The 22,435-nt window shown below is 41.7% G+C and overlaps 1 protein-coding gene and 1 pseudogene across 1 annotated transcript; both read right to left on the bottom strand.

Moving 5' to 3' along the window:
- Position 1: 1 nt before the first annotated feature.
- On the bottom strand, positions 2 to 13,205 carry LOC103404661 (uncharacterized; annotated as a pseudogene).
- LOC103404663 (sm-like protein LSM1B) lies at positions 12,967 to 21,526 on the bottom strand. Its single transcript, XM_008343597.4, has 5 exons — positions 21,115 to 21,526; positions 20,628 to 20,696; positions 20,423 to 20,538; positions 20,274 to 20,336; positions 12,967 to 13,384 (listed from the first exon to the last, which is right to left on the bottom strand). The coding sequence occupies exons 1-5, from the start codon at positions 21,173 to 21,175 to the stop codon at positions 13,307 to 13,309; spliced, it is 387 nt and encodes a 128-aa protein (XP_008341819.1). The 5' UTR covers positions 21,176 to 21,526; the 3' UTR covers positions 12,967 to 13,306.
- Between the last annotated feature and the right edge of the window lie 909 nt (positions 21,527 to 22,435).

The following is a 22,435-nucleotide window of genomic DNA, read 5'->3' on the forward strand; positions in this document are numbered from 1 at the left end:
CTTTTACGATCAACTAGCTCTTAGTATAGCAATATTCGTCTTGAAACAGTTGCCAATGGATAGTGTTCAAACAATGATCCATTATCCGGGAATATATCTCATGGCGAGGACCCCGTACCTGCAAACACCAGCAAATCTAACTAATTTTATAACCTCAACAACATACTATTTTATATGCCATGATCCTTGCTCCTCTGTGTATCATATGTTCCCTGTGTCGTGTTGGAGCAGCTGGATATTGTTGCAATGCCAACAAATATTCCAGCAGGGTTCTGTTCTTACTCTATCTTGTCTTCTTCATCGCCGCCATTTGACGCCCCATTACTGCCTTGAAGCGGTCTAGTTTCAAGAGCACTACCGGCATCCTTAGCAGGTGTTAGGGCCGGTTTTACGAGTGTTAAAGTCGTATCGTCCTTGTCAAACTCTTCGCTATCTCCGGAGTACGCATATCTAATAAAAACAAGAAAAACAGGGCGGGGATATGGTCACTAGAGTTCAAGTAAACTATGGGAGATGTCCCGTGAATTTACCTTTTTAAACACGAACAAAGTTTTGTAAGTGAGGAGGATGAAAGAAGAAGAATCATGGAAGCCAGGTGTTTACCTTGTTGAGGTCTGCGATGGCGCCCAAAGAATGCAGACGACAAATAGAAGAGTGAAAGATAAAACTTGCCAGAAGGCAGGGATGATCCATGCGTTCTGCCACTGCTCATTGTAAACATCATTTGATTTGAAATATAGCTGCAAGTACAAAGCCGAAAAACATCAATGTGAAATAACTGACTTCAACAAATTAAAAACAAAGAGAGTTGCACAAAAACGCATTCAACATACACAAATCATTTTGCGCAAGTAAAAAGTATCCCAAGGATGCACGAGATTACCTCATAGCATATCCAACCCACAGATACAATAACAGTTACTGCCAAAGCGTTCGTAAACTTTCTGTAAATGTCTAGTTTAACCATCATTCGCCTAGCCTGTCACAACACACAAACAACAACAACAACAACAACAACAAAGCCTTTTCCCACTAAGTGGGGTCGGCTATATGAATCCTAGAACGCCATTGCGCTCGGTTTTGTGTCATGTCCTCCGTTAGATCCAAGTACTCTAAGTCTTTTCTTAGAGTCTCTTCCAAAGTTCTCCTAGGTCTTCCTCTACCCCTTCGGCCCTGAACCTCTGTCCCGTAGTCACATCTTCGAACCGGAGCGTCAGTCGGCCTTCTTTGCACATGTTCAAAATCACCGGAGCCGATTTTCTCTCATATTTCCTACAATTTCGGCTACTCCTACTTTACCTCGGATATCCTCATTCCCAATCTTATCCTTTCTCGTGTGCCCACACATCCCACGAAGCATCCTCATCTCCGCTACACCCATTTTGTGTACGTGTTGATGCTTCACCACCCAACATTCTGTGCCATACAACATCGCTAGCCTTATTGCCGTCCTATAAAATTTTCCCTTGAGCTTCAGTGGCCTACGACGGTCACACAACACGCCGGATGCCCTCTTTCCATCCAGCTCGTATTCTATGGTTGAGATCTCCATCTAATTCTCCGTTCTCTTGCAAGATAGATCCTAGGTAGAGAAAACGATCGCTTTTTGTGATCTTCGCTAGATTGCTCCGGTCATTAGTGTGGATAAGTATATAAATGGATAGAGATAGGAAAGCAAACACAAGATGTACGTGGTTCACCCAGATTGGCTACGTCCACGGAATAAAAGAGTTCTCATTAATTGTGAAGGGTTTACACAAGTACATAGGTTCAAGCTCTCATTTAGTGAGTGCAAGTGAATGATTTAGTACAAATGACATTAGGAAATATTGTGGGAGAATGATCTCGTAATCACGAAACTTCTAAGTATCGGAGTGTGGTGTCGTCTTGACTTGCCTTATCTGTCTCATAGGTAGATGTGGCATCTTCTCTGGAAGTACTCTTCCTCCATCCAGGGGTGGTATCTTTAACTGGTGGAGATGCACAAGGTAATGTATCAATTTCACTTGAAGCTTACTTGTAGTTTCAGGCTTGGTCAAGCGCGATACAAACCATGTAGTAGGAGTCCCCCAAGTCGCCGAGCTAGGGGGTCTGCTGAAAGAGGTGACAGACAAGGTAAGCAATCAGAGCTCCGACTGATTGTTCACCTTCTCCCCATCTTGCAGCAGCATGAAGGATAAAAAGAAGAAAAATGAGAAGAGATGATATGAGATACTTTTGCTTTTGAAGAAGTAACTTTCCACAGGCTTATTCTTGAACTGAGCTGGAGGGTTTTCTGGTTTCCTCCAGAGTATAAGGCCGACTGAAGAATTTGAGGGTCAAAACAAGTCCATCAAATCTAGAGTACGTTCCACCCTGCTGATATGGGATACTTTTGCTTTTGACAGAGTAATGAATGTATCGGCACGTGTGCTGTTACGCTTGTCTCCACATGCTTCCTTGTATCCTTCGCACTTGCCCTATCTGTTCCTCAAGCAGATGCGGAATCTTCCCTGGAAACATAAGATGTTGAAGATGAGTACTCGAGAGCAATGCCAGGTAAGTAATCAGGTAAGGGGTTCCAGGCAGTCAGTTCTTGGCTGGAAGCTTGATTCCAAGTGCTGACTGATTGCTCTCTTTCTCCTTGTCTTGCAGGTAAAAACAAGGCCAAAAGAAAAGACAGGGAAAAAGCATGATATGGGATACTCTTGCTTTTAACCCTGATGATATGAGATATTCTTGCTCTAGTATAGCTTGTTTGCAGAGGTATTATCGGGGGGAAAGAAAGCTGAATATTTTGAAAGGCTTCGTTGGGAGTGCCCTCTCAGATATGATGAAGGGTTGAGCATTTTTGCAGGTCTGCCTGTCCGTTGGGGATGGAGGTCGACATATATAGGAGTCTCCCTAACAACAAGTAGTAATGCTATTCCTTTACCCTGCTTGGTCATAGCACGGTAGTGGGAGCTGCCAGTTTCACATGTTTTAACTCTGTCAGAGCACTTTCAAAAAGTGGTCTGTGGTATCTGGCTCTCGAGATTCGGAGAACGATGCCTCTTCGATTTTTGAGAAAGCAATCATGCTGGGGGTATGACTCTCGAGATTCGGAGAGCAGTGTCTCTTCGATTTTTGAGGAAGTAATCATGTTGGGAGTCTGGCTCTCGAGATTCGGAGAGCGGTGCCTCTTCGATTTTGGAGCAAGCAATCTTGTTGGGAGTGTTGTCTCGAATGTGAGTAAAGGTTGGGCATGTTTGCTAGTCTACCTTGCCACGAAGCACAAAGGTTGACACACAGGGACTTTCCAATTATCCAGCAATGGTACTGTTCCTTTACCCTCTCTTCGATTTTGAGAAAGTAGTCATGTTGGGAGTCTGGCTCTCGAGATTCGGAGGACGGTGCCTCTTCGATTTTGGAGCAAGCAATCTTATTGGGAGTGTTTTCTCGAATGTGAGTAAAGGTTGGACATGTTTGCTAGTCTACCTTGCCACGAAGCACAGAGTTGACACACAGGGACTTTCCAATTATCCAGCAGTGGTACTGTTCCTTTACAGTTGTGGGTAATAATATGGTAGCTAGACCTTCAAAATTTATGTGTCTAAACTTTTGTTAGTGCTGTTTCTTTGCTATTCTTTTACCTTTCTTGGTCAGAGCGATGTAGTGGGAGCTGCAAGCTTCACGTGCTCAACTTTGGCAGAGAACTTTGGCAAAGTTATTTGTGGTACCCATGAGCTATTGTTGCGTGTGGGAAGTGGGTGATTGAACAGTAAGATTCATGTGCTTTCTACTTCATCAGAAGTCTTTGACAGAATGCCCATAATTTCTGCAAAGCTGAGTGTGCGTGTGACAGGTGCTGACAAGGCTAGAAAAGTAGGTGCCTCTTCGATTTCTGAGATCGGCCCTCGTGGTCTCTGAGCAGCCCAGCTTTTGAGAAAGCGAGCGCCTCTTCGATTGATTCGGAGAACGATGCCTCATCGATTTTTGAGAAAGCAATCATGCTGGGGGTCTGGCTCTCGAGATTCGGGGAGCAGTGTCTCTTCGATTTTTGAGAAAGTAATCATGTTGGGAGTCTGGCTCTCGAGATTCGGAGGGCGGTGCCTCTTCGATTTTGGAGCAAGCAATCTTGTTGGGAGTGTTTTCTCGAATGTGAGTAAAGGTTGGGCATGTTTGCTAGTCTACCTTGCCACGAAGCACAGAGGTTGACACACAGGGACTTTCCAATTATCCAGCAATGGTACTGTTCCTTTACCCTCTCTTCGATTTTTAAGAAAGTAGTCATGTTGGGAGTCTGGCTCTCGAGATTCGGAGGACGGTGCCTCTTCGATTTTGGAGCAAGCAATCTTATTGGGAGTGTTTTCTCGAATGTGAGTAAAGGTTGGGCATGTTTGCTAGTCTACCTTGCCACGAAGCACAGAGGTTGACACACAGGGACTTTCCAATTATCCAGCAGTGGTACTGTTCCTTTACCCTTGTGGGTAATAATATGGTAGCTAGACCTTCAAAATTTATGGGTCTAAACTTTGTTAGTGCTGTTTCTTTGCTATTCTTTTACCCTTCTTGGTCAGAGCGATGTAGTGGGAGCTGCAAGCTTCACGTGCTCAACTTTGGCAGAGAACTTTGGCAAAGTTATTTGTGGTACCCATGAGCTATTGTTGCGTGTGGGAAGTGGGTGATTGAACAGTAAGATTCATGTGTTTTCTACTTCCCCAGAAGTCTTTGACAGAATGCCCATAATTTCCGCAAAACTGAGTGTGCGTGTGACAGGTGCTGACAAGGCTGGAAAAGGCTGGAAAAGTAGGTGCCTCTTCGATTTCTGAGATCGGCCCTCGTGGTCTCTGGGGAGCCCAGCTTTTGAGAAAGCGAGCGCCTCTTCGATTTTTGAGATCGGCCTTCGTGGTCTTTGAGCAGCCCAACTTTTGAGAAAGCAAACGCCTCTTCGATTTCTGAGATCAACCCTCGTGATCTCTAAGCAGCCCAGCTTTTGAGAAAGCAAACGCCTCTTCGATTTCTGAGCAGGCGCCTCTTCGATTTCTGAAGCTTCGTCGAGTGCAGATTTTTATAGGGGCTGGCATTAAGTTCCAAAGCACACTTGAATCTCCACCAGTAGAAGCTTCATTCTTCCACTTCTAAGATCTTGATTTGTCCGACCTCTTCTCTCTTCAACACCTTTGAAAATGTCTGGCCCCTCCGACCGTCGTTTTGACTTGAACCTTGTTGAAGAGGCAGCCCCGCCTTCTCCAGACAACATATGGCGCCCATCCTTCGTCTCCCCTACTGGTCCTCTTACCGTTGGGGATTCCGTGATGAAGAATGATATGACCGCTGCGGTGGTGGCCAGGAACCTTCTCACTCCCAAAGATAACAGACTACTTTCCAAACGGTCTGATGAGTTAGCTGTTAAGGATTCGCTGGCTCTCAGTGTTCAGTGTGCAGGTTCTGTGTCTAATATGGCCCAACGCCTATTTGCTCGAACCCGCCAAGTTGAATCATTGGCGGCTGAAGTGATGAGTCTCAAACAGGAGATTAGAGGGCTCAAGCATGAGAATAAACAGTTGCACCGGCTCGCACATGACTATGCTACAAACATGAAGAGGAAGCTTGACCAGATGAAGGAAACTGATTGTCAGGTTTTACTTGATCATCAGAGATTTGTGGGTTTGTTCCAAAGGCATTTATTGCCTTCGTCTTCTGGGGCTGTACCGCGTAATGAAGCTCCAAATGATCAACCTCTGATGCCTCCTCCTTCTAGGGTTCTGTCCAGTACTGAGGCTCCAAATGATCCCCCTCCGGTGCCTTCTCTTTCTGGGGCTCTACCGACTGCTGAGACTTCTCCTAAGCAACCTTTGTGAAGGCTCCCTCTTGTGTGTTTATTTTGACTCATGTATATGTACATATTTGTAGCTTATCGGGGATATCAATAAATAAGCTTTCCTTCATTTCAACGTATTGTGTTAAATACACCAAAGCCTTCTTCGCTAAGTTCTTTGAATTTTCTTTTGTTAAAGCTTGTATGTTGAAGCTTTCTGAGTGGAGCATGTAGGTTGGGGTAGTGTTCCCTTAATTTCCCGAGTGAGGAAAACTTCTCGGTTGGAGACTTGGAAAATCCAAGTCACTGAGTGGGATCGGCTATATGAATCTTAGAACGCCATTGTGCTCGATCCTGTGTCATGTCCTTCGTTAGATCCAAGTACTCTAAGTCTTTTCTTAGAGTCTCTTCCAAAGTTTTCCTAGGTCTTCCTCTACCCCTTCGGCCCTGAACCTCTGTCCCATAGTCGCATCTTCTAATCGGAACGTCAGTAGGCCTTCTTTGCACATGTCCAAACCACCGTAACCGATTTTCTCTCATCTTTCCTTCAATTTCGGCTACTCCTACTTTACCCCGGATATCCTCATTCCTAATCTTATCCTTTCTCGTGTGCCCACACATCCAACGAAGCATCCTCATCTCCGCTACACCCATTTTGTGTATGTGTTGATGTTTCACCGCCCAACATTCTGTGCCATACAGCATCGCCGGCCTTATTGCCGTCCTATAAAATTTTCCCTTGAGCTTCAGTGGCATACGGCGGTCACACAACACGCCGGATGCACTCTTCCACTTCATCCATCCAGCTTGTATTCTATGGTTGAGATCTCCATCTAATTCTCCGTTCTTTTGCAAGATAGATCCTAGGTAACGAAAACGGTCGCTCTTTGGTATTTCTTGATCTCCGATCCTCACCCCTAACTCGTTTTGGCCTCCATTTGCACTGAACTTGCACTCCATATATTCTGTCTTTGATCGGCTTAGGCGAAGACCTTTAGATTCCAACACTTCTCTCCAAAGGTTAAGCTTTGCATTTACCCCTTCCTGAGTTTCATCTATCAACACTATATCGTCTGCGAAAAGCATACACCAAGGAATATCATCTTGAATATGTCGTGTTAACTCATCCATTACCAACGCAAAAAGGTAAGGACTTAAGGATGAGCCTTGATGTAATCCTACAGTTATGGGAAAGCTTTCGGTTTGTCCTTCATGAGTTCTTACGGCAGTCTTTGCTCCTTCATACATATCCTTTATAGCTTGGATATATGCTACTCGTACTCCTTTCTTCTCTAAAATCCTCCAAAGAATGTCTCTTGGGACCCTATCATACGCTTTTTCCAAATCTATAAAGACCATGTGTAAATCCTTTTTCCCATCTCTATATCTTTCCATCAATCTTCGTAAGAGATAGATTGCCTCCATGGTTGAGCGCCCTGGCATGAACCCGAATTGGTTGTCTGAAACCCGTGTCTCTTGCCTCAATCTATGCTCAATGACTCTCTCCCAGAGCTTCATTGTATGACTCATTAGCTTAATACCCCTATAGTTCATGCAATTTTGTACGTCGCCCTTATTCTTGTAGATAGGCACCAAAGTGCTCATTCGCCACTCATTTGGCATCTTCTTCGTTTTCAAAATCCTATTGAAAAGGTCAGTGAGCCATGTTATACCTGTCTCTCCCAAAAGTTTCCACACTTCGATTGGTAGATCGTCTGGGCCTATTGCTTTTTTATGCTTCATCTTCTTCAAAGCTACAACCACTTCTTCCTTCCGGATTCGACGATAAAAAGAGTAGTTTCTACACTCTTCTGAGTTACTCAACTCCCCTAAAGAAGCACTCATTTCATGTCCTTCATTGAAAAGATTATGAAAATAACCTCTCCATCTGTCTTTAACCGCGTTCTCTGTAGCAAGAACCTTTCCATCCTCATCCTTGATGCACCTCACTTGGTTTAGGTCCCTTGTCTTCTTTTCCCTTGCTCTAGATAGTTTATAGATATCCAACTCTCCTTCTTTGGTATCTAGTCGTTTATACATATCGTCGTAAGCCGCTAACTTAGCTTCTCTGACAGCTTTCTTCGCCTCTTGCTTCGCTTTTCTATACCTTTCACCATTTTCATCAGTCCTCTCCTTGTATAAGGCTTTACAACATTCCTTCTTAGCCTTCACCTTTGTTTGTACCTCCTCATTCCACCACCAAGATTCCTTTTGGTGTGGGGCAAAGCCCTTGGACTCTCCTAATACCTCTTTTGCTACTTTTCGGATACAACTAGCCATGGAATCCCACATTTGGCTAGCTTCCCCCTCTCTATCCCACACACATTGGGTGATTACCTTCTCTTTGAAAATGGCTTGTTTTTCTTCTTTTAGATTCCACCATCTAGTCCTTGGGCACTTCCAAGTCTTGTTCTTTTGTCTTACTCTTTTGATATGTACATCTATCACCAACAAGCGATGTTGATTAGCCACGCTCTCTCCTGGTATAACTTTGCAATCCTTACAAGTTATACGATCCCCTTTCCTCATTAGAAGAAAATCTATTTGTGTTTTTGACGACCCACTCTTGTAGGTGATCACATGTTCTTCTCTCTTCTTAAAGAAGGTGTTGGCTAAGAAGAGATCATATGCCATTGCAAAATCCAAGATAGCTTCCCCATCCTCGTTTCTCTCCCCAAAACCATGGCCACCATGAAAACCTCCATAGTTGCCTGTCTCCCTGCCCACGTGTCCATTTAAATCTCCTCCTATAAATAACTTCTCCGTCTGAGCAATTCCTTGCACCAAGTCTCCAAGATCTTCCCAAAATTTCTCCTTCGAACTCGTATCCAACCCTACTTGAGGTGCGTACGCACTAATCACATTGATAAGTTCTTGTCCTATTACAATCTTGATTGCCATGATTCTATCTCCTACCCTCTTGACATCTACAACATCTTGTACCAAGGTCTTGTCCACGATGATGCCAACACCGTTTCTCGTTCTATTTGTGCCCGAATACCAAAGTTTAAACCCTGAGCTTTCTAGATCCTTTGCCTTACTACCAACCCACTTAGTTTCTTGTAGGCACATAATATTTATCCTTCTCCTCACCATAACTTCCACTACTTCCATAGATTTTCCCGTTAAGGTTCCTATATTCCACGTTCCTAAACGCATTTTGCTCTCTTGAACTCTACCCTTCTGTCCTAGCTTCTTCACCCTCCCCCGTCTAATAGGATCAAAGTACTTCTTTTGTGTGTCCCGGGTAAAGTTGATAGGAGCATATGCTCCCAAACAACTTTGAGTGGAGTCGTTCGAAAAGAAGTTTCTATGGCCCCCTTGCTCATTTAACACTGCATCCGGGTGCCGATGGAGATACAGCGACCCTTGCTCACTTATCACTGTGCTCAGGCCACACAGCGCGCCACTTACGGGTGACGCCCTAGCTTTAGCGCGATTTTGTTCTGGATTCATTTTCATAAGGATTCGACGTGATCATGGAGTGCCGGCTGTCGACTACCTGACGCCCTCCCCCTCCTCCTTTATCCGGGCTTGGGACCGGCCATGTAAGACATAGGCGGAGTTCTGTCACAACACACAAGCAAGAAAAAAGTTATCAATAAGGTCTTCGCATCACATTATTTATGCCCTTCCGTAAGCCACACACACGAAAATTACAGGATCAACTGTTGGGGCCTGATGGCAAATGATCGGATAAATCAGAATCAAGTACATGTAGTTGGCATATACCACATCTCGAGATGAATAGTTCAGGTTGGTTCTCATATTCCTACATATTCAAGCACCTTTATTCTTCATTTTGGTGAAATGGAATACACAAATTGAGAAGATTTTATTTTATATCCTCATACCCTAAGAGCCTGTTTGGCGGGTTGGTTGGGATAGGTTGTGACCAATTAAAATGGACTTGAGTCCAGTCCATTATTTGTTGTGTCAAAATGTGAAATTGACAAGACTGGACATGAAGGGTTATGATTCCACAATAGAGTGGGTATCTAACCTACCCTTATACTTGGATTTCAAGTCATGTCTTACTTATCCCTGTCAATCCAATCCTATGCCTAAGGCCCAACACCATCCAGTCCACCAAATAGGCCTTGGAATAGGTTGTGGCCAATTAAAATGAACTTGAGTCCAACCCTTTGTTTGTTGTGTCAAATGTGAGATAGACAGGACATGACATGTTGGGTTATGAATCCATAATAGTGTGGATTATCTAATTTATCAGTAACATGGGTTACAAGTCCTGTCTTACATGTCCCTACCATTTTAATGGTACTCTTAGGTAATTTACTACATAGAGAAATAACATTTCAAAGATCTGCACATTCAATAAGAAGCAACTAGTGTGAAACTAGTAAACAAAGCTCTTAAATGAAAATTAATTCACCAAAATCCTTGGGACGAAAACCAAAGTACCTGAAGCTTATTTAAAGTTGCGGAGAGGGAAGTAAATATCCAAAGAATGAAGAACGCGTCCAATATTGCCACAGGAAGAACCAAGAACAATCTCGCCTTTCCGGAAAGATCACTTACTGCACCAACATTTTCTACCATCTCAAGAACTTCTGATGCCAAGAAGAAGGTCAATCCAAGCAAAATCACCTTTGATGTAAGCCCACCAAGGGAAGGCCTCACAACACCATAACCCATGGAGACCATTAAGAGTATCACCCGGGCTACCGTACGTTTAACTGTCCCAAACGTTACTGCCCATGCAGTTGTCCCAGTTGGCCTAACCCCCGTCTCATTGAATTCAGCATACTCAAAATACCAGAGAGCCATCTCAAACATACCGAGGGTTATTACCAGAGTGATGCAATTCTGCAATGGGAACACTTCTCTCCAAAATCTTGCATACTGCGAGAACCAACTGACCCCAAGTATGACAGAGGCAAGGGACATAAACCCATAGAAATTCATAAATGGAGCCATTCTACCAGGTAAATACCCACTAGGATTTTTCCATATAGTTTTCCCCTCCACAACCACATCCTTAATACTCGGATCACAATGAATGAAATACAAATTGTACATCCCGGTTTTCATAATCTGTATCGATTTGGACGGCAATGTGGCAACCTCCTCATTTTCTTCAAATGATACACCAAAAACCTGGGGCCAACCTGGATTCTCAGTTGACGGGCGGTGAATGATCTCTCCTTGTGCACACACCCCGAGTTTTGCGAGATCCCCCGAGCAACATACTGCTCTTTGACCACTGTAAGCTGAACCGCCAATGGTCTCTCTATCTTCCACCTCAAAAACAATGGCATGGACTGGCCATGAGCTCAAGTTTGCTGATTCTCTGCTTCTCCGAAACGTAACCTTTTCGAAGCTGGTTCCAAATTACAATAGCAAACAAGATACTTTTTGTACAAACAGGGTTTAACATATGTAAAAGAAAGACACAAGAAATGGGCTAATCACTTTCAATTTCAAATGTTGCAGTAAAACAGCTTTCGGCTTTTTAGTTTTTACCAAGCAAGCAATTTATCAACCAGAATTCATGAACCCCATAAATCAAATATTCAAATGAACACAAATGTGCATCAGATCTTAGCCAAATGCAAGTTAAACTGCAAAATGGGGAAATGGAATTCAATGATGTACTTTACCGTATGTAGAGTCGCCGCTGGCGGAGACGGAGGCGGACTGGGTAGATGCGGAAGAGTAAATTCCCTCGCTTCCGCCGTGGACGGCGAAGGCGCTGCCTTTGGTGGCGAATCTCTCGGCGGCGTACTCGTGGACCGAGGCTTCCGAGCTCAAAACGCAGAGCAGAAGAGCAAGTAGAGCAGGAGCTGAGAGACAAGTGGATGCTTCTCTCTCTTAGTCTCTGTGGTCGGTGAAAGGAAGTCTGACCGTTTTTGTCTCTACCTACACTCACGAATCCAGATCCTGGTCGAATTTTTTTGTAATGATCTCAGAAATTTGTGTATTGTGTATGTGCATAGTACAATTAGAAATTATTTTAAATATTTTTATTTAAAATTAAATACAATGATACCTGATAAAAATTAATCACACAATACACGATAAACGGACAAAATTCTCGAATCTTCAAGATCCTCACCAAATAAATCCGGAAGATATTGTTGGTACACTCACAGACACTCTGTTAGGATTATGTTAATATGTTTAATTAATTACTATTTTAATATTATCATTCAGTACAACGATCTGATGATATTGCTCTTAATTATAATTGAAAAGTCTTATTGATTTTCTCTTTCTCATTCCGTGCATGGTTTATGACCCTCAAAAATGCTTTTCGAACTGAGGTTGAGAGTTATAAACTTTTGCCCCTTTTTCTAAACCGACCCTAGAACATGCATGATTGATCTGTTTTTATACAAACATGATTATTAATTTGTTTGTTTTGGACGGTTATGTGACGAATGCCATGAAAGTCAATGCGGTTGGTGTCTTGGTGATTATATTTTTCATTAATTTTTGGACACTCTAACTAAACTTCAGAAAGTATAAATTAGAACCTAAATTATCATATGAGTGAAAATTAGGTTTTTAAATTATTTTTTAGAAAAATCAGACATTGAATTATAAAAATTTACCAATTACAACCCTACTATTAGATTCAAAACTACTATATTTAATTTTCCGTCAATTTAAGTTACGATACTATCATGTGATACATATTGGAGGGTAGAATGATAATTTTTCATAAAGAAATAATGTATAGTGTTAACTTTAGAGGGTAAATTAGACGTGAGATTTGCAACTATATGAAATTTTAAGGGCTTATATGCGAGAAAATGACGGTATTACACTTTAAAGTATGTCAAGTGACTTAAGTTGACGAAAAGTTAGATAAAATAGTTTTAAATATAATATTATTGATCAAATTAGCAATTTTTAATGAATTTAAGGACTTATTTTACAGAACAAATAATTCAAGAACCTAACTTTCACTTAGGTAATAATTCAAGAACTAAATAAACATGTCACCCATTAAAAAAAATGCATTATGTGTTGTAGTATAAAAAAAATTGCTATCATCGTATCCTCTATGCATTATTGCCAGTACACTCGGCCTGGACTCGTAAAAGCAGCTAGATTGAGTCTATATTTCCAGCATCAGTGATCAATCTCTGAAGGGTCCAGGCCGAAAACACAAGCATTTTTCATCTTAGAAGGTTTCCTGTAAAGTGACACCAAATCAAATCTTCGATGTGTCAAAAGACAAATATTCTTGCTGTCTTGTAGACTTCTTTGATGGTCTTTATTTCGTCAAATGGTCTATGAACAAGCTATATTAGGGTTCCCTAGAACTTTTGAATCCACAAAAAATAGTGAAACTTTTAAAGCAAAGGGATACTTCTATCAATTCAGCCAAATATTACAGAAAGAAATTTGAATTGCTGTTCGTTGAAATTCTAATTTCTGGAGATTTGACATCTACCATGCACGAACATCAGCTAACTACCGGAAGAAGAGAATGAAAAGCACTGCCATAATATTTGCAGAATGGGCAGCGAGTAAGTCCACGAACTTGGCAAAACTCCGTTAATCCATATCAAGGAACTCCATTCTTTTTCTCATTGTACCTTTAAGATCAGAAGCTTCCCTTTCTGCTTTCTGTGCCTGCCCAATTACAAAGCAAATCATCACTGCAGGTTTCCCACCAAATAGTAAAGCGACGTACATCCAAATATAACAAAGTGGGAGCCAAATGTCACAAAAACACTGTCAAAGAACAAATGACAAACATGCAAACCGAAAAAGAAATGACACACTCAAATTACATAAAATCTTGACTGAAGTTAAACCACCAATTGCTGTGCCCCAGCATCAAAAAAGCCCTAATTCTGTTGAAATATCCCACATCAACCGTATCTCTAAGAAAAGAAAAGTTTACATATCCTAAACCCACCCCTAATGGATTGTATAAGTGGTAATTCCCAAATTTGGGACAATATCGGTGTTGTTGGAAACTTGGAAGTGGGCCTTTGGCCCGTCTCCCTCTGATAATTTCACCAAATTCAAACCCGCTAGGAACCAACCCATTGAAGAAATTCTGCCTCAACTTCAAATAATTACTAAACCGCAGTTTTGGTTGACCTAAAAACAATTTTCTGTTTCACCTAGTGATTCCAATCAATGTATTAAAAGCATGAGGCGTGGGCGAGGTGAAACCCGGCCTAGGCGTGAGGCATGAGGCGAAGCCTTACGGGATTAATTTTTTTTTTATATATATGTTTTATATAAGAGGTCGCACTTGGTGCGATGGCAAGTGCCTTCGCCCATGAGCGGTAGGTCTCGGGTTCGAGACTTGGGAGCAGCCTCTCCATAAATGGGGGTAAGGCTAGCCGACATTCACCTCTCCCAGACCCTGCGTAAAGCGGGAGCCTTGTGCACTGGGTACGACCTTTATATATGTTTTATATATTAGAGGTCGCATTTGGTGTGATGACAAGTGTCTTCGCCCATGAGCGGTAGGTCTCGGGTTCGAGACTTGGGAGCAGCCTCTCCATAAATGGAGGTAAGGCTAGCCGACATTCACCTCTCCCAGACCCTGCGTAAAGCGGGAGCCTTGTGCACTGGGTACGACCTTTTTATATATGTTTTATATATTATACATATAATTGTATAAAAAATAATACTATGTAAAATAAGCATCCATTCTCAATTATTCATTCAAATCCATAGTCATTCAAAAGATAATATCATCTAACTTCATCATTCAAAGGTAATATCACCCAAATTCATCATTCAAAAGTTAATACAAACAAAAAAAAAACAATCATTCATCCAAATCCTCTTCATATAAATCAAAATACAAACAAAGATATACTTTTCTGTCTATTAACCCCTCTACACTTTCTGACCTACTAGCACCTTCCATTATTATCCCCTTATCTACACTTTCTGTTTTCTATCTAATACCAACTATTCAAACATTTCTACAAACAAGGCAGCACGCAGAGGTAGAGCTCTTCCCCAGAAAACTAAATCCCTAACTTTTTCAGAATTTTAAAAACCCTAACCTTTGGGATCTTGCTAACGACGCTGGGCTGACGGTGCTGCTCCAAGCGGTGACGTGGCGACCGATGCTACTCCAATCGGCAGCTGTGTTCTTTGTTTTGGGCTTTTAGCACGCAGGAGAAGAAGCAAGAAGGCGAAGAAGGCAGAGGCAGACAAAGGTGATCGAAGGTATGGTATGAAGAGGATGTTTAAAACTGAAAATCCTTACCCAAACGGCATCGTTTTGGGTTTGGATGGTTTTAAACAAAAAAAAAAAAAAAAAAAAAAAACAAGGGCAGAGAAGGCGCCTGGACGCCTTGAGGCGCGCCTCCGCCACCTCGGTGTCGCCGGCAAAGCATTTCGCCTACTCCAGCAAAACAGAAGCGTTTGCCTCACCGCCCATCCTCAAGGGCGCCCTAGGTGCGCCTTGAGGTGAGTTCTTTAAAACATTGATTCCAATACATAAGAAAGAAAAAAGGAAAGGAAACATTTTTCCAAAAACCATTTTGAAGAATTCGTATTTTCCTTAACAGTATTTAGAATTATCCCTACCAACACAAACTTTGGGCTAATAATCACCGTAGCCTTACTCTGGTACCGTTGGATATTACTTTTACCGCTGGAAATGCGTGCTTTTTTATATTTATTTTGTATTTTACGTATACTTAACTCTGCCTGTATAAGTTTATCTTACATTGCCGGTCTCAAGCTCGGATAGAGGAGGGAGAGGGCGTCAGGTAGTCTACAGTCGGCACTCCTAAGTTACGTCGAATCCTTATGAAAATGAATCCAGAACGAAATCGTGCTAAAGCTAGGGCGTCACCCGTAAATGGCGCGCTGTGTGGCACAAGCACAATGATAAATGAGCAAGGGTCGTTGTATCTTGATCGGCACCCGGATGCAGTGTTAAATGAGCAAGGGGGTCATGGAAACTTCTTTTTGAATGACTCCACTCAAAGTTGTTTGGAAGTATATGCTCTTATCAACTTTACACAGGACACACAAAAGAAGTACTTTGATCTAGGGGTGGGCACGGGCCGGGCCGGGCCCAAATTTGAAGGGACCGGACCGGACCCGTTTTAAAATACACCGGGGCGGGCCGAGCCGGGTAGAAGGATTCTAAGATTTGGAACCGGACCTAACCCGACCCGTTTGAAACGGGCCGGTTCGGGACGGGTTCACGGGTCCAAGACGGACGTCTTTGTTTCTTCTGCAAATCCATTACAAATCCACCTTTTTCCTTCCTCCCAATTTCGAATGGACCACCTCTTCTACAACAATAAAAATTCATCCAAATCCACCCTTTCTCTTCCCAATTTCGAATGACCGCCATAACCTCCGGAAAAAAAAACCCAGAAAACCCAAAATCGCAAAATCCCAATCCATATCATAAAAACCCAAAATCGGCAAATCTATGTCGGCTAGGCTTAATCTTCAAACCAGAAGCTTCTGGAAGTTCGGTGATGATGAAGGATGAACGGCAGATAGAGCTGGGTTTGAGAGAGATGAGAGAACGAGTCAGGGAAAGTGAGAGTGGTTTCGTCGACGGCAGCGATGGTCTCGGTGACTTCTGTGAGAGTGGTTTCGTCGAGGAGGAGAAGAGTGGGTGGGAGGGAGTCTCAAGGCGAGCGGGACAACAGTGGGACTGGAGTCTTCTGGACAGTACCATTTAATCCTGAGGCTGGGTTGGGTCTCGAGGCGAGACTTTAAACATTTGAGAGAGACGGAGGGATATCTGCTGCTGCGGCATACAGCTTCACTGCATGTGGAGCTCTGTTTTCAGTGTTTGTACAGATGGGTACTTTGCTCTTTACGGAAAATGGGTAAGGGTATGATGGAAAGAAAGGTGCAATTTGACATGCGTATTTGGAAGGGTACATGTGGAATATGATAGTAGGGGATGGGGTTCGGTAAAGGCAGTGGATAAGATCGGACAAGTGGGAGGACGTGGAAAAGGTGTTGATGACTTAAATTAGAAACGGGCCTTCGGGGCCCCGTTGTTCTAAATATTAGGACCCGGCCCGCCCCTTACATACCATCGTCCCCGCCCCGCCCCGCCCCGTTTAGTATTCAAAAAATTTGGAACCGCCTATTACCCGCCCCGAACCTGCATTACCCGCCCCGACCCGCGGTTCCTATACCCGTTTGCCCACCCCTACTTTGATCCTATTAGATGGGGGAGGGTGAAAAAGCTAGGACAGAAGGGTAGAGTTCAAGAGAGTAGAATGCGTTTAGGAACATGGAATGTAAGAACCTTAACTGGAAAATCTATGGCAGTAGTGGAAGTTATAATGAGGAGAAGGATAAGTATTATGTGCCTACAAGAAACTAAGTGAGTTGGTCTTAAGGCAAAGGATCTAGAAAACTCAAGTTCTAAACTTTGGTATTCGGGCACAAATAGAATGAGAAACAGTGTTGGCATCATCGTGAACAAGACATTGACACAAGATGTTGTAGATGTCAAAAGGGTAGGAGATAAAATTATGACAATCAAGATTGTAATAGGACGATAACTCATCAATGTGATTAGTGCGTACGCACCTCAAGTAGAGTTGGATATGAGTTTAAATTTTGGGAAGATCTTGGAGACTTGGTGCAAGGAATTGCTCAAACGGAGAAGGTATTTATAGGAGGAGATTTAAATGGACACGTGGGTAAGGAGACATATAACTATGGAGGTTTTCATGGTGGCCATGGTTTTGGGGAGAGAAACAAGGATGGGGAAGCCATCTTGGATTTTGCAATGGCATATGATCTCTTCTTAGCCAACACCTTCTTTAAGAAGAGAGAATAACATGTGATCACCTACAAGAGTTGGTCGGCAAAAACACATAGATTTTCTTCTAATGAGGAAAAGGGATTGTATAATTTGCAAGGATTGCAAAGTTATACCGGAAAAAAGCTTGGCTAATCAACATCGCTTGTTGGTGATGGATGTACATATCAAAAGAGAAAAAAGAACAAGACCTAGAAGTGCCCAATGACTAAATGGTGGAATCTAAAAGGAAAAAAATAAGTCATTTTCAAAGAGAAAGTAATCACCCAATGCGTGTGGGATAGAGGGGGAAGCTAGCTAAATCTGGGATTCCATGGCTAGTTGTATCCAGAAAGTAGCAAAAGAGGTATTAGGAGAGTCCAAGGGCTTTGCTCCACACCAAAAGGAATCTTGGTGGTGGAATGAGGAGGTACAAATAAAGGTGAAGGCCAAGAAGGAATGTTGTAAAGTCTTATACAAGGATATGACCGATGAAAATGGTGAAAGGTATAGAATAGCGAAGCAGGAGGCGAAGAAAGCTGTGAGAGAAACTAAGCTAGCGGCTTATGACGATATGTATAAGTGACTAGATACCAAAAAATAAGAGTTGGATATCTATAAACTAACTAGATCAAGGGAAAAGAAGACAAGGGACCTAAACCAAGTGAGGTGCATCAAGGATGAGGATGAAAAAGTTCTTGCTACAGAGAACACGGTCAAAGACAGATAGAGAAGTTATTTTCATAATCTTTTCAATGAATGACATGAAAGGAGTACTTCTTTGGGGGAGTTGAGTAACTTAGAAGAGTGTAGAAACTACTCATTTTACTGTCGAATCAGGAAGGAAGAAGTGGTTGTAGCTTTGAAAAAGATTATTCATAGAAAAGCTGTGGGTCCAGATAATATATCAATCGAAGTGTGGAAAGTCTTGGGAGAGATGGGTATAGCATGGCTCACAAACCTTTTCAATAGGATTTTGAAAACGAAAAAGATGCCAAATGAGTGGCGAAAGAGCACTTTGGTGCCTATCTACAAGAATAAGAGCGACGTACAAAATTGCATGAACTATAAAGGTATTAAGCTAATGAGTCATACAATGAAGCTCTGGGAGAGTCATTAAGCATAGACTGAGGCAAAAGACACGGGTTTCGAACAACCAATTCGAGTTCATACCAGGACGCTCAACCATGGAGGCAATCTATCTCTTACGAAAATTGATGGAAAAATATAGAGATAGAAAAAAAGATTTATGGTCTTTATAGATTTGGAAAAAGCATATGATAGGGTCCTAAGAGACATTATTTGGAGGATTTTAGAGAAGAAATGAATACGAGTAGCATATATCCAAGCTATAAATGATATGTATGATGGAGCAAAAACTACCGTAAAAACTCATGAAGGACAAACCGAAAGCTTCCCCATAACTGTTAGGTTACATCAAGGCTCATCCTTAAGGCCTTACCTTTTTACATTGGTAATAAATGAGTTAACATGACATATTTAAGATGATATTCCTTGATATATGCTTTTCGCGAACGATATAGTGTTGATAGATGAAACTCAGGAAAGGGTAAATGCGAAGCTTAACCTTTGGAGAGAAGTGTTGGAATCTAAAGGTCTTCGCCCAAGCCGATCAAAGACAAAATATATGGAGTGCAAGTTCAGTGCAAATGGAGGCCAAAATGAGTTAGGGGTGAGGATCGAAGATCAGGAAGTACCAAAGAGCGACCACTGTCGCTACCTAGGATCTATCTTGCAAAAGAACGGAGAATTAGATGGAGACTCAACCATAGAATACAAGTTGGATGGATGAAGTGGATGAGTGCGTCTGGCGTGTTGTGTGACCGTCGTATGCCATTGAAGCTTAAGGGAAAATTTTATAGGACGACAATAAGGCCGGCGATGCTATATGGCACGGAATGTTGGACGGTGAAGCATCAGCACGTACATAAAATGGGTGTAGCGGAGATGAGGATGCTTCGTTGGATGTGTGGGCACACAAGAAATGATAAGATTAGGAATGAGGATATCCGAGGTAAAATAGGAGTAGTCGAAACTGAAGGCAAGATGAGAGAAAATCGGTTACGGTGGTTTGGACATGTGCAAAGAAGGCCTACTGACGCTCCGGTTAGAAGATGCGACTACGGGACAGAGGTTCAGGACCGAAGGGGTAGAGGAAGACCTAGGAGAATTTTGAAAGAGACTCTAAGAAAAGACTTAGAGTACTTTGATCTGACGGAGGACATGACACAGAACTGGGCGCAATGGCGTTCTAGGATTCATATAGCCAACCCCACTTAGTGGGAAAAGGCTTTGTTGTTGTTGTTGTTGTATTTTACCTATACTTAAGTTAATACCAATATAACAAGTGACACTCTTATCCCGCCACTCATCAGTACGCTTACCTTTGAACATAATGCTGAAGCCACAACTAAGTTGGCCGATTAAATCATCCTATAAGTTATAGAATCAACCTTCCTAAATTGTGATGAAGCTATGCTTCAAACTGCACCATTAACCTACTAATTTTCATTGCAGATTTTCGTCTCAAATCTTCATAATATTTGTGTTCAAACCAGGTGCTTTTAAACTACACAACATAACACTAGAGTTACAAACTCAATCTAAAACAACTCAGTAACTTGAACAATTGGAGACCAAAACAGATATTAATTCAACAAAGGAAAAAGAACGAAATCGAGATAGTTTATATCAACACACCATTTATAAAGATTATGAGCTGATAACACTTACCCTTTTAATTTCTGCAGCTGAAACACGAGTCATGTGCGGTGGAAGTTCCTCCCTCTCTGAATCCTAAGACATCAAGTGCAGATATAAACATTATTCAAAGATGCATATTTTGAGTTATAGATGACAAAGCAACAAATAACGTATCATACCAGCTCGCCGATTAGAACAACATTCTCCCCACGGATTACGTACAGACCCAAAGGGATATCACAGTAAAGATCGCCAACAATGACTCTCTCACAAGCACCCTCAAGAACAGCATTGGCTGCAAATCAGAAACAATTATTACTTCAGAATCTTCAGCGAAATTACAGTATCTTTTGCCCTCAACAACAGAGGAAATAATGTTAGTACCGAATTGATCAAACGATCGAAGTATCCCCAAAAGTTTTCGACCATCTCGGAGCAGCACAAGAAGTTTCTCTGCAGCATGAAAGCATATGACCACCACACCTTTAGCAGTAAGAAATGAATGGTTGACCCACCATTACAAAACTCCAGACTCTTTTCACTAGTACTCAACTCAAAAATTCAACATTGAAACCGAGATTTAAAGGAATACTCAGACAGCAAAACTTCAATACAAGAAAACAATTTATTCTGCAGGACCCTACCTGCAAATTATCTGAAATTAATCAACAAATACGAGAAAAATACTCAAATGGTAAAAAGACCAAATGTTTCAACTATGCAAGAACACAATTAGTAAAAACAACTAGAAACTAGAAAGAATTACCATTAACTTCATGTAACTAATGAAAATTCATAACCCCAGAAAGAAAAAAAGTATAAATTAGAGAGAGGGAAGAGAGAGAAAGAGAGAGAGAGAGAGAGAGAATACTGTCAAGATAGCTGGCCAGAGAAGTGGAAAGGTAGACATCTTCTGGGCCTGCCCAAGACATTGATGCTGCTTCTTCTCAACTCTAAAAACTCAAACTTTTTCGGTTTCTCAAAAATCACCGAAAAATTCACCAATTTCCAAACCAACAATGGCATTGGAAGCTCAGCCTTCTCCGTGTTGCCTGCCCAAAACCCTCCAATTTTTTTGGAGAAAAAAGATCCTAACTTTGACGAACTGAGCAAGAAAATCCTAGCCTTTTCAGATCCAAAAACCCTAGAATTTGAGGAGAGACAGAGGATTAGAGGCCTCTCTTCCGGATTGATGGGAACGGATAGAGTTTTAATAAAAAATACTCAGATCCAATCGCCCCGGAAGAGTTTGAGAGGGGGATTTAGTCCCATACCCTTCTTATATTCTCCTATTTTATACGATCACAATTAAACCACGTTAATATTTGATTTTTATCTTATTATTTTTATAAAAAAATTAATATAAATATTGACGTGACTTAACCACCACACAAAATAGGAAAGCATAAAAAGGGTATAAAAAAGGGACGGCAGACAATACATCTCCTAGAAAAAAACAGAAGTTCATTGTACATAGGCCTGGCAATTCCTGACACGATCCGATAACCCGACACGACACGACATGAAATTAACAGGTGTTCGGGTCGACACGATAACGAAACAGGTCGTTATCGGGTAACCCGATAAGCACCTGTTAATAGTAAATCGGTTCGGTTTTTTGCCAAAATCGAAACCAAACCGAAATTTTGGTTCGGTTCGGTTCGGTTCAATTTTTTTTCGGTTCGGTTTTTTCTGGTTCGGTTTCGGTTTTTTGTTTTTATTTTTTTTTCAAAAAATGAAAAACATTGAAATTTTAAATTTTAACATATCCAACACAATCATAACATAAACATTCTAACTAGAATCAAAGACAATGAAAATAAACATTTAAAGTTGAACTAAAAGCATCAATCAAGTCTTCCAAAGTCCAAACTAACAACCTCACAACACAAAAATCACACAAAAATCGTACAAATGACTTAGAAAAGTTAAATTGTATGATGTTGTTGAAAGATCAGTGTTGTTTGCTTGTAACTGCATGTTGACAACTTGATTAGTAAAGGTAATGCGTGGGTGGATTTATTTAGTGTGTGTTGGATTCTTTTCCATCACAAATTACCCAAGTAATCTACCCGAAATAAATGTTTATGGATTATGTTACATGTTATATGAGAGTAGATTTGGAAAAGAAAGCTGGCACAGAAGTAGACAGTGCTATAGAGATGGATGTAGGTACCTCGAGAAGAGGTTTG

The sequence above is a fragment of the Malus domestica genome, chromosome 17 (genome assembly GCF_042453785.1).
Source record: "Malus domestica chromosome 17, GDT2T_hap1".
NCBI classification, from domain to species: Eukaryota; Viridiplantae; Streptophyta; class Magnoliopsida; order Rosales; family Rosaceae; genus Malus; species Malus domestica.

Excerpts from the sequence above, each read along its gene's own strand:
- LOC103404663 (XM_008343597.4), bottom strand. The coding sequence starts at position 21,175 with ATGTCTTGGGCAGGCCCAGAAGATGTCTACCTTTCCACTTCTCTGGCC. Across the intron at positions 20,539-20,627 it reads TCGATCGTTTGATCAATTCG|CCAATGCTGTTCTTGAGGGT; the intron begins GTACTAACATTA and ends TCTGATTTGCAG. Across the intron at positions 13,385-20,273 it reads CAGCTGCAGAAATTAAAAGG|GCACAGAAAGCAGAAAGGGA; the intron begins GTAAGTGTTATC and ends GTAATTGGGCAG.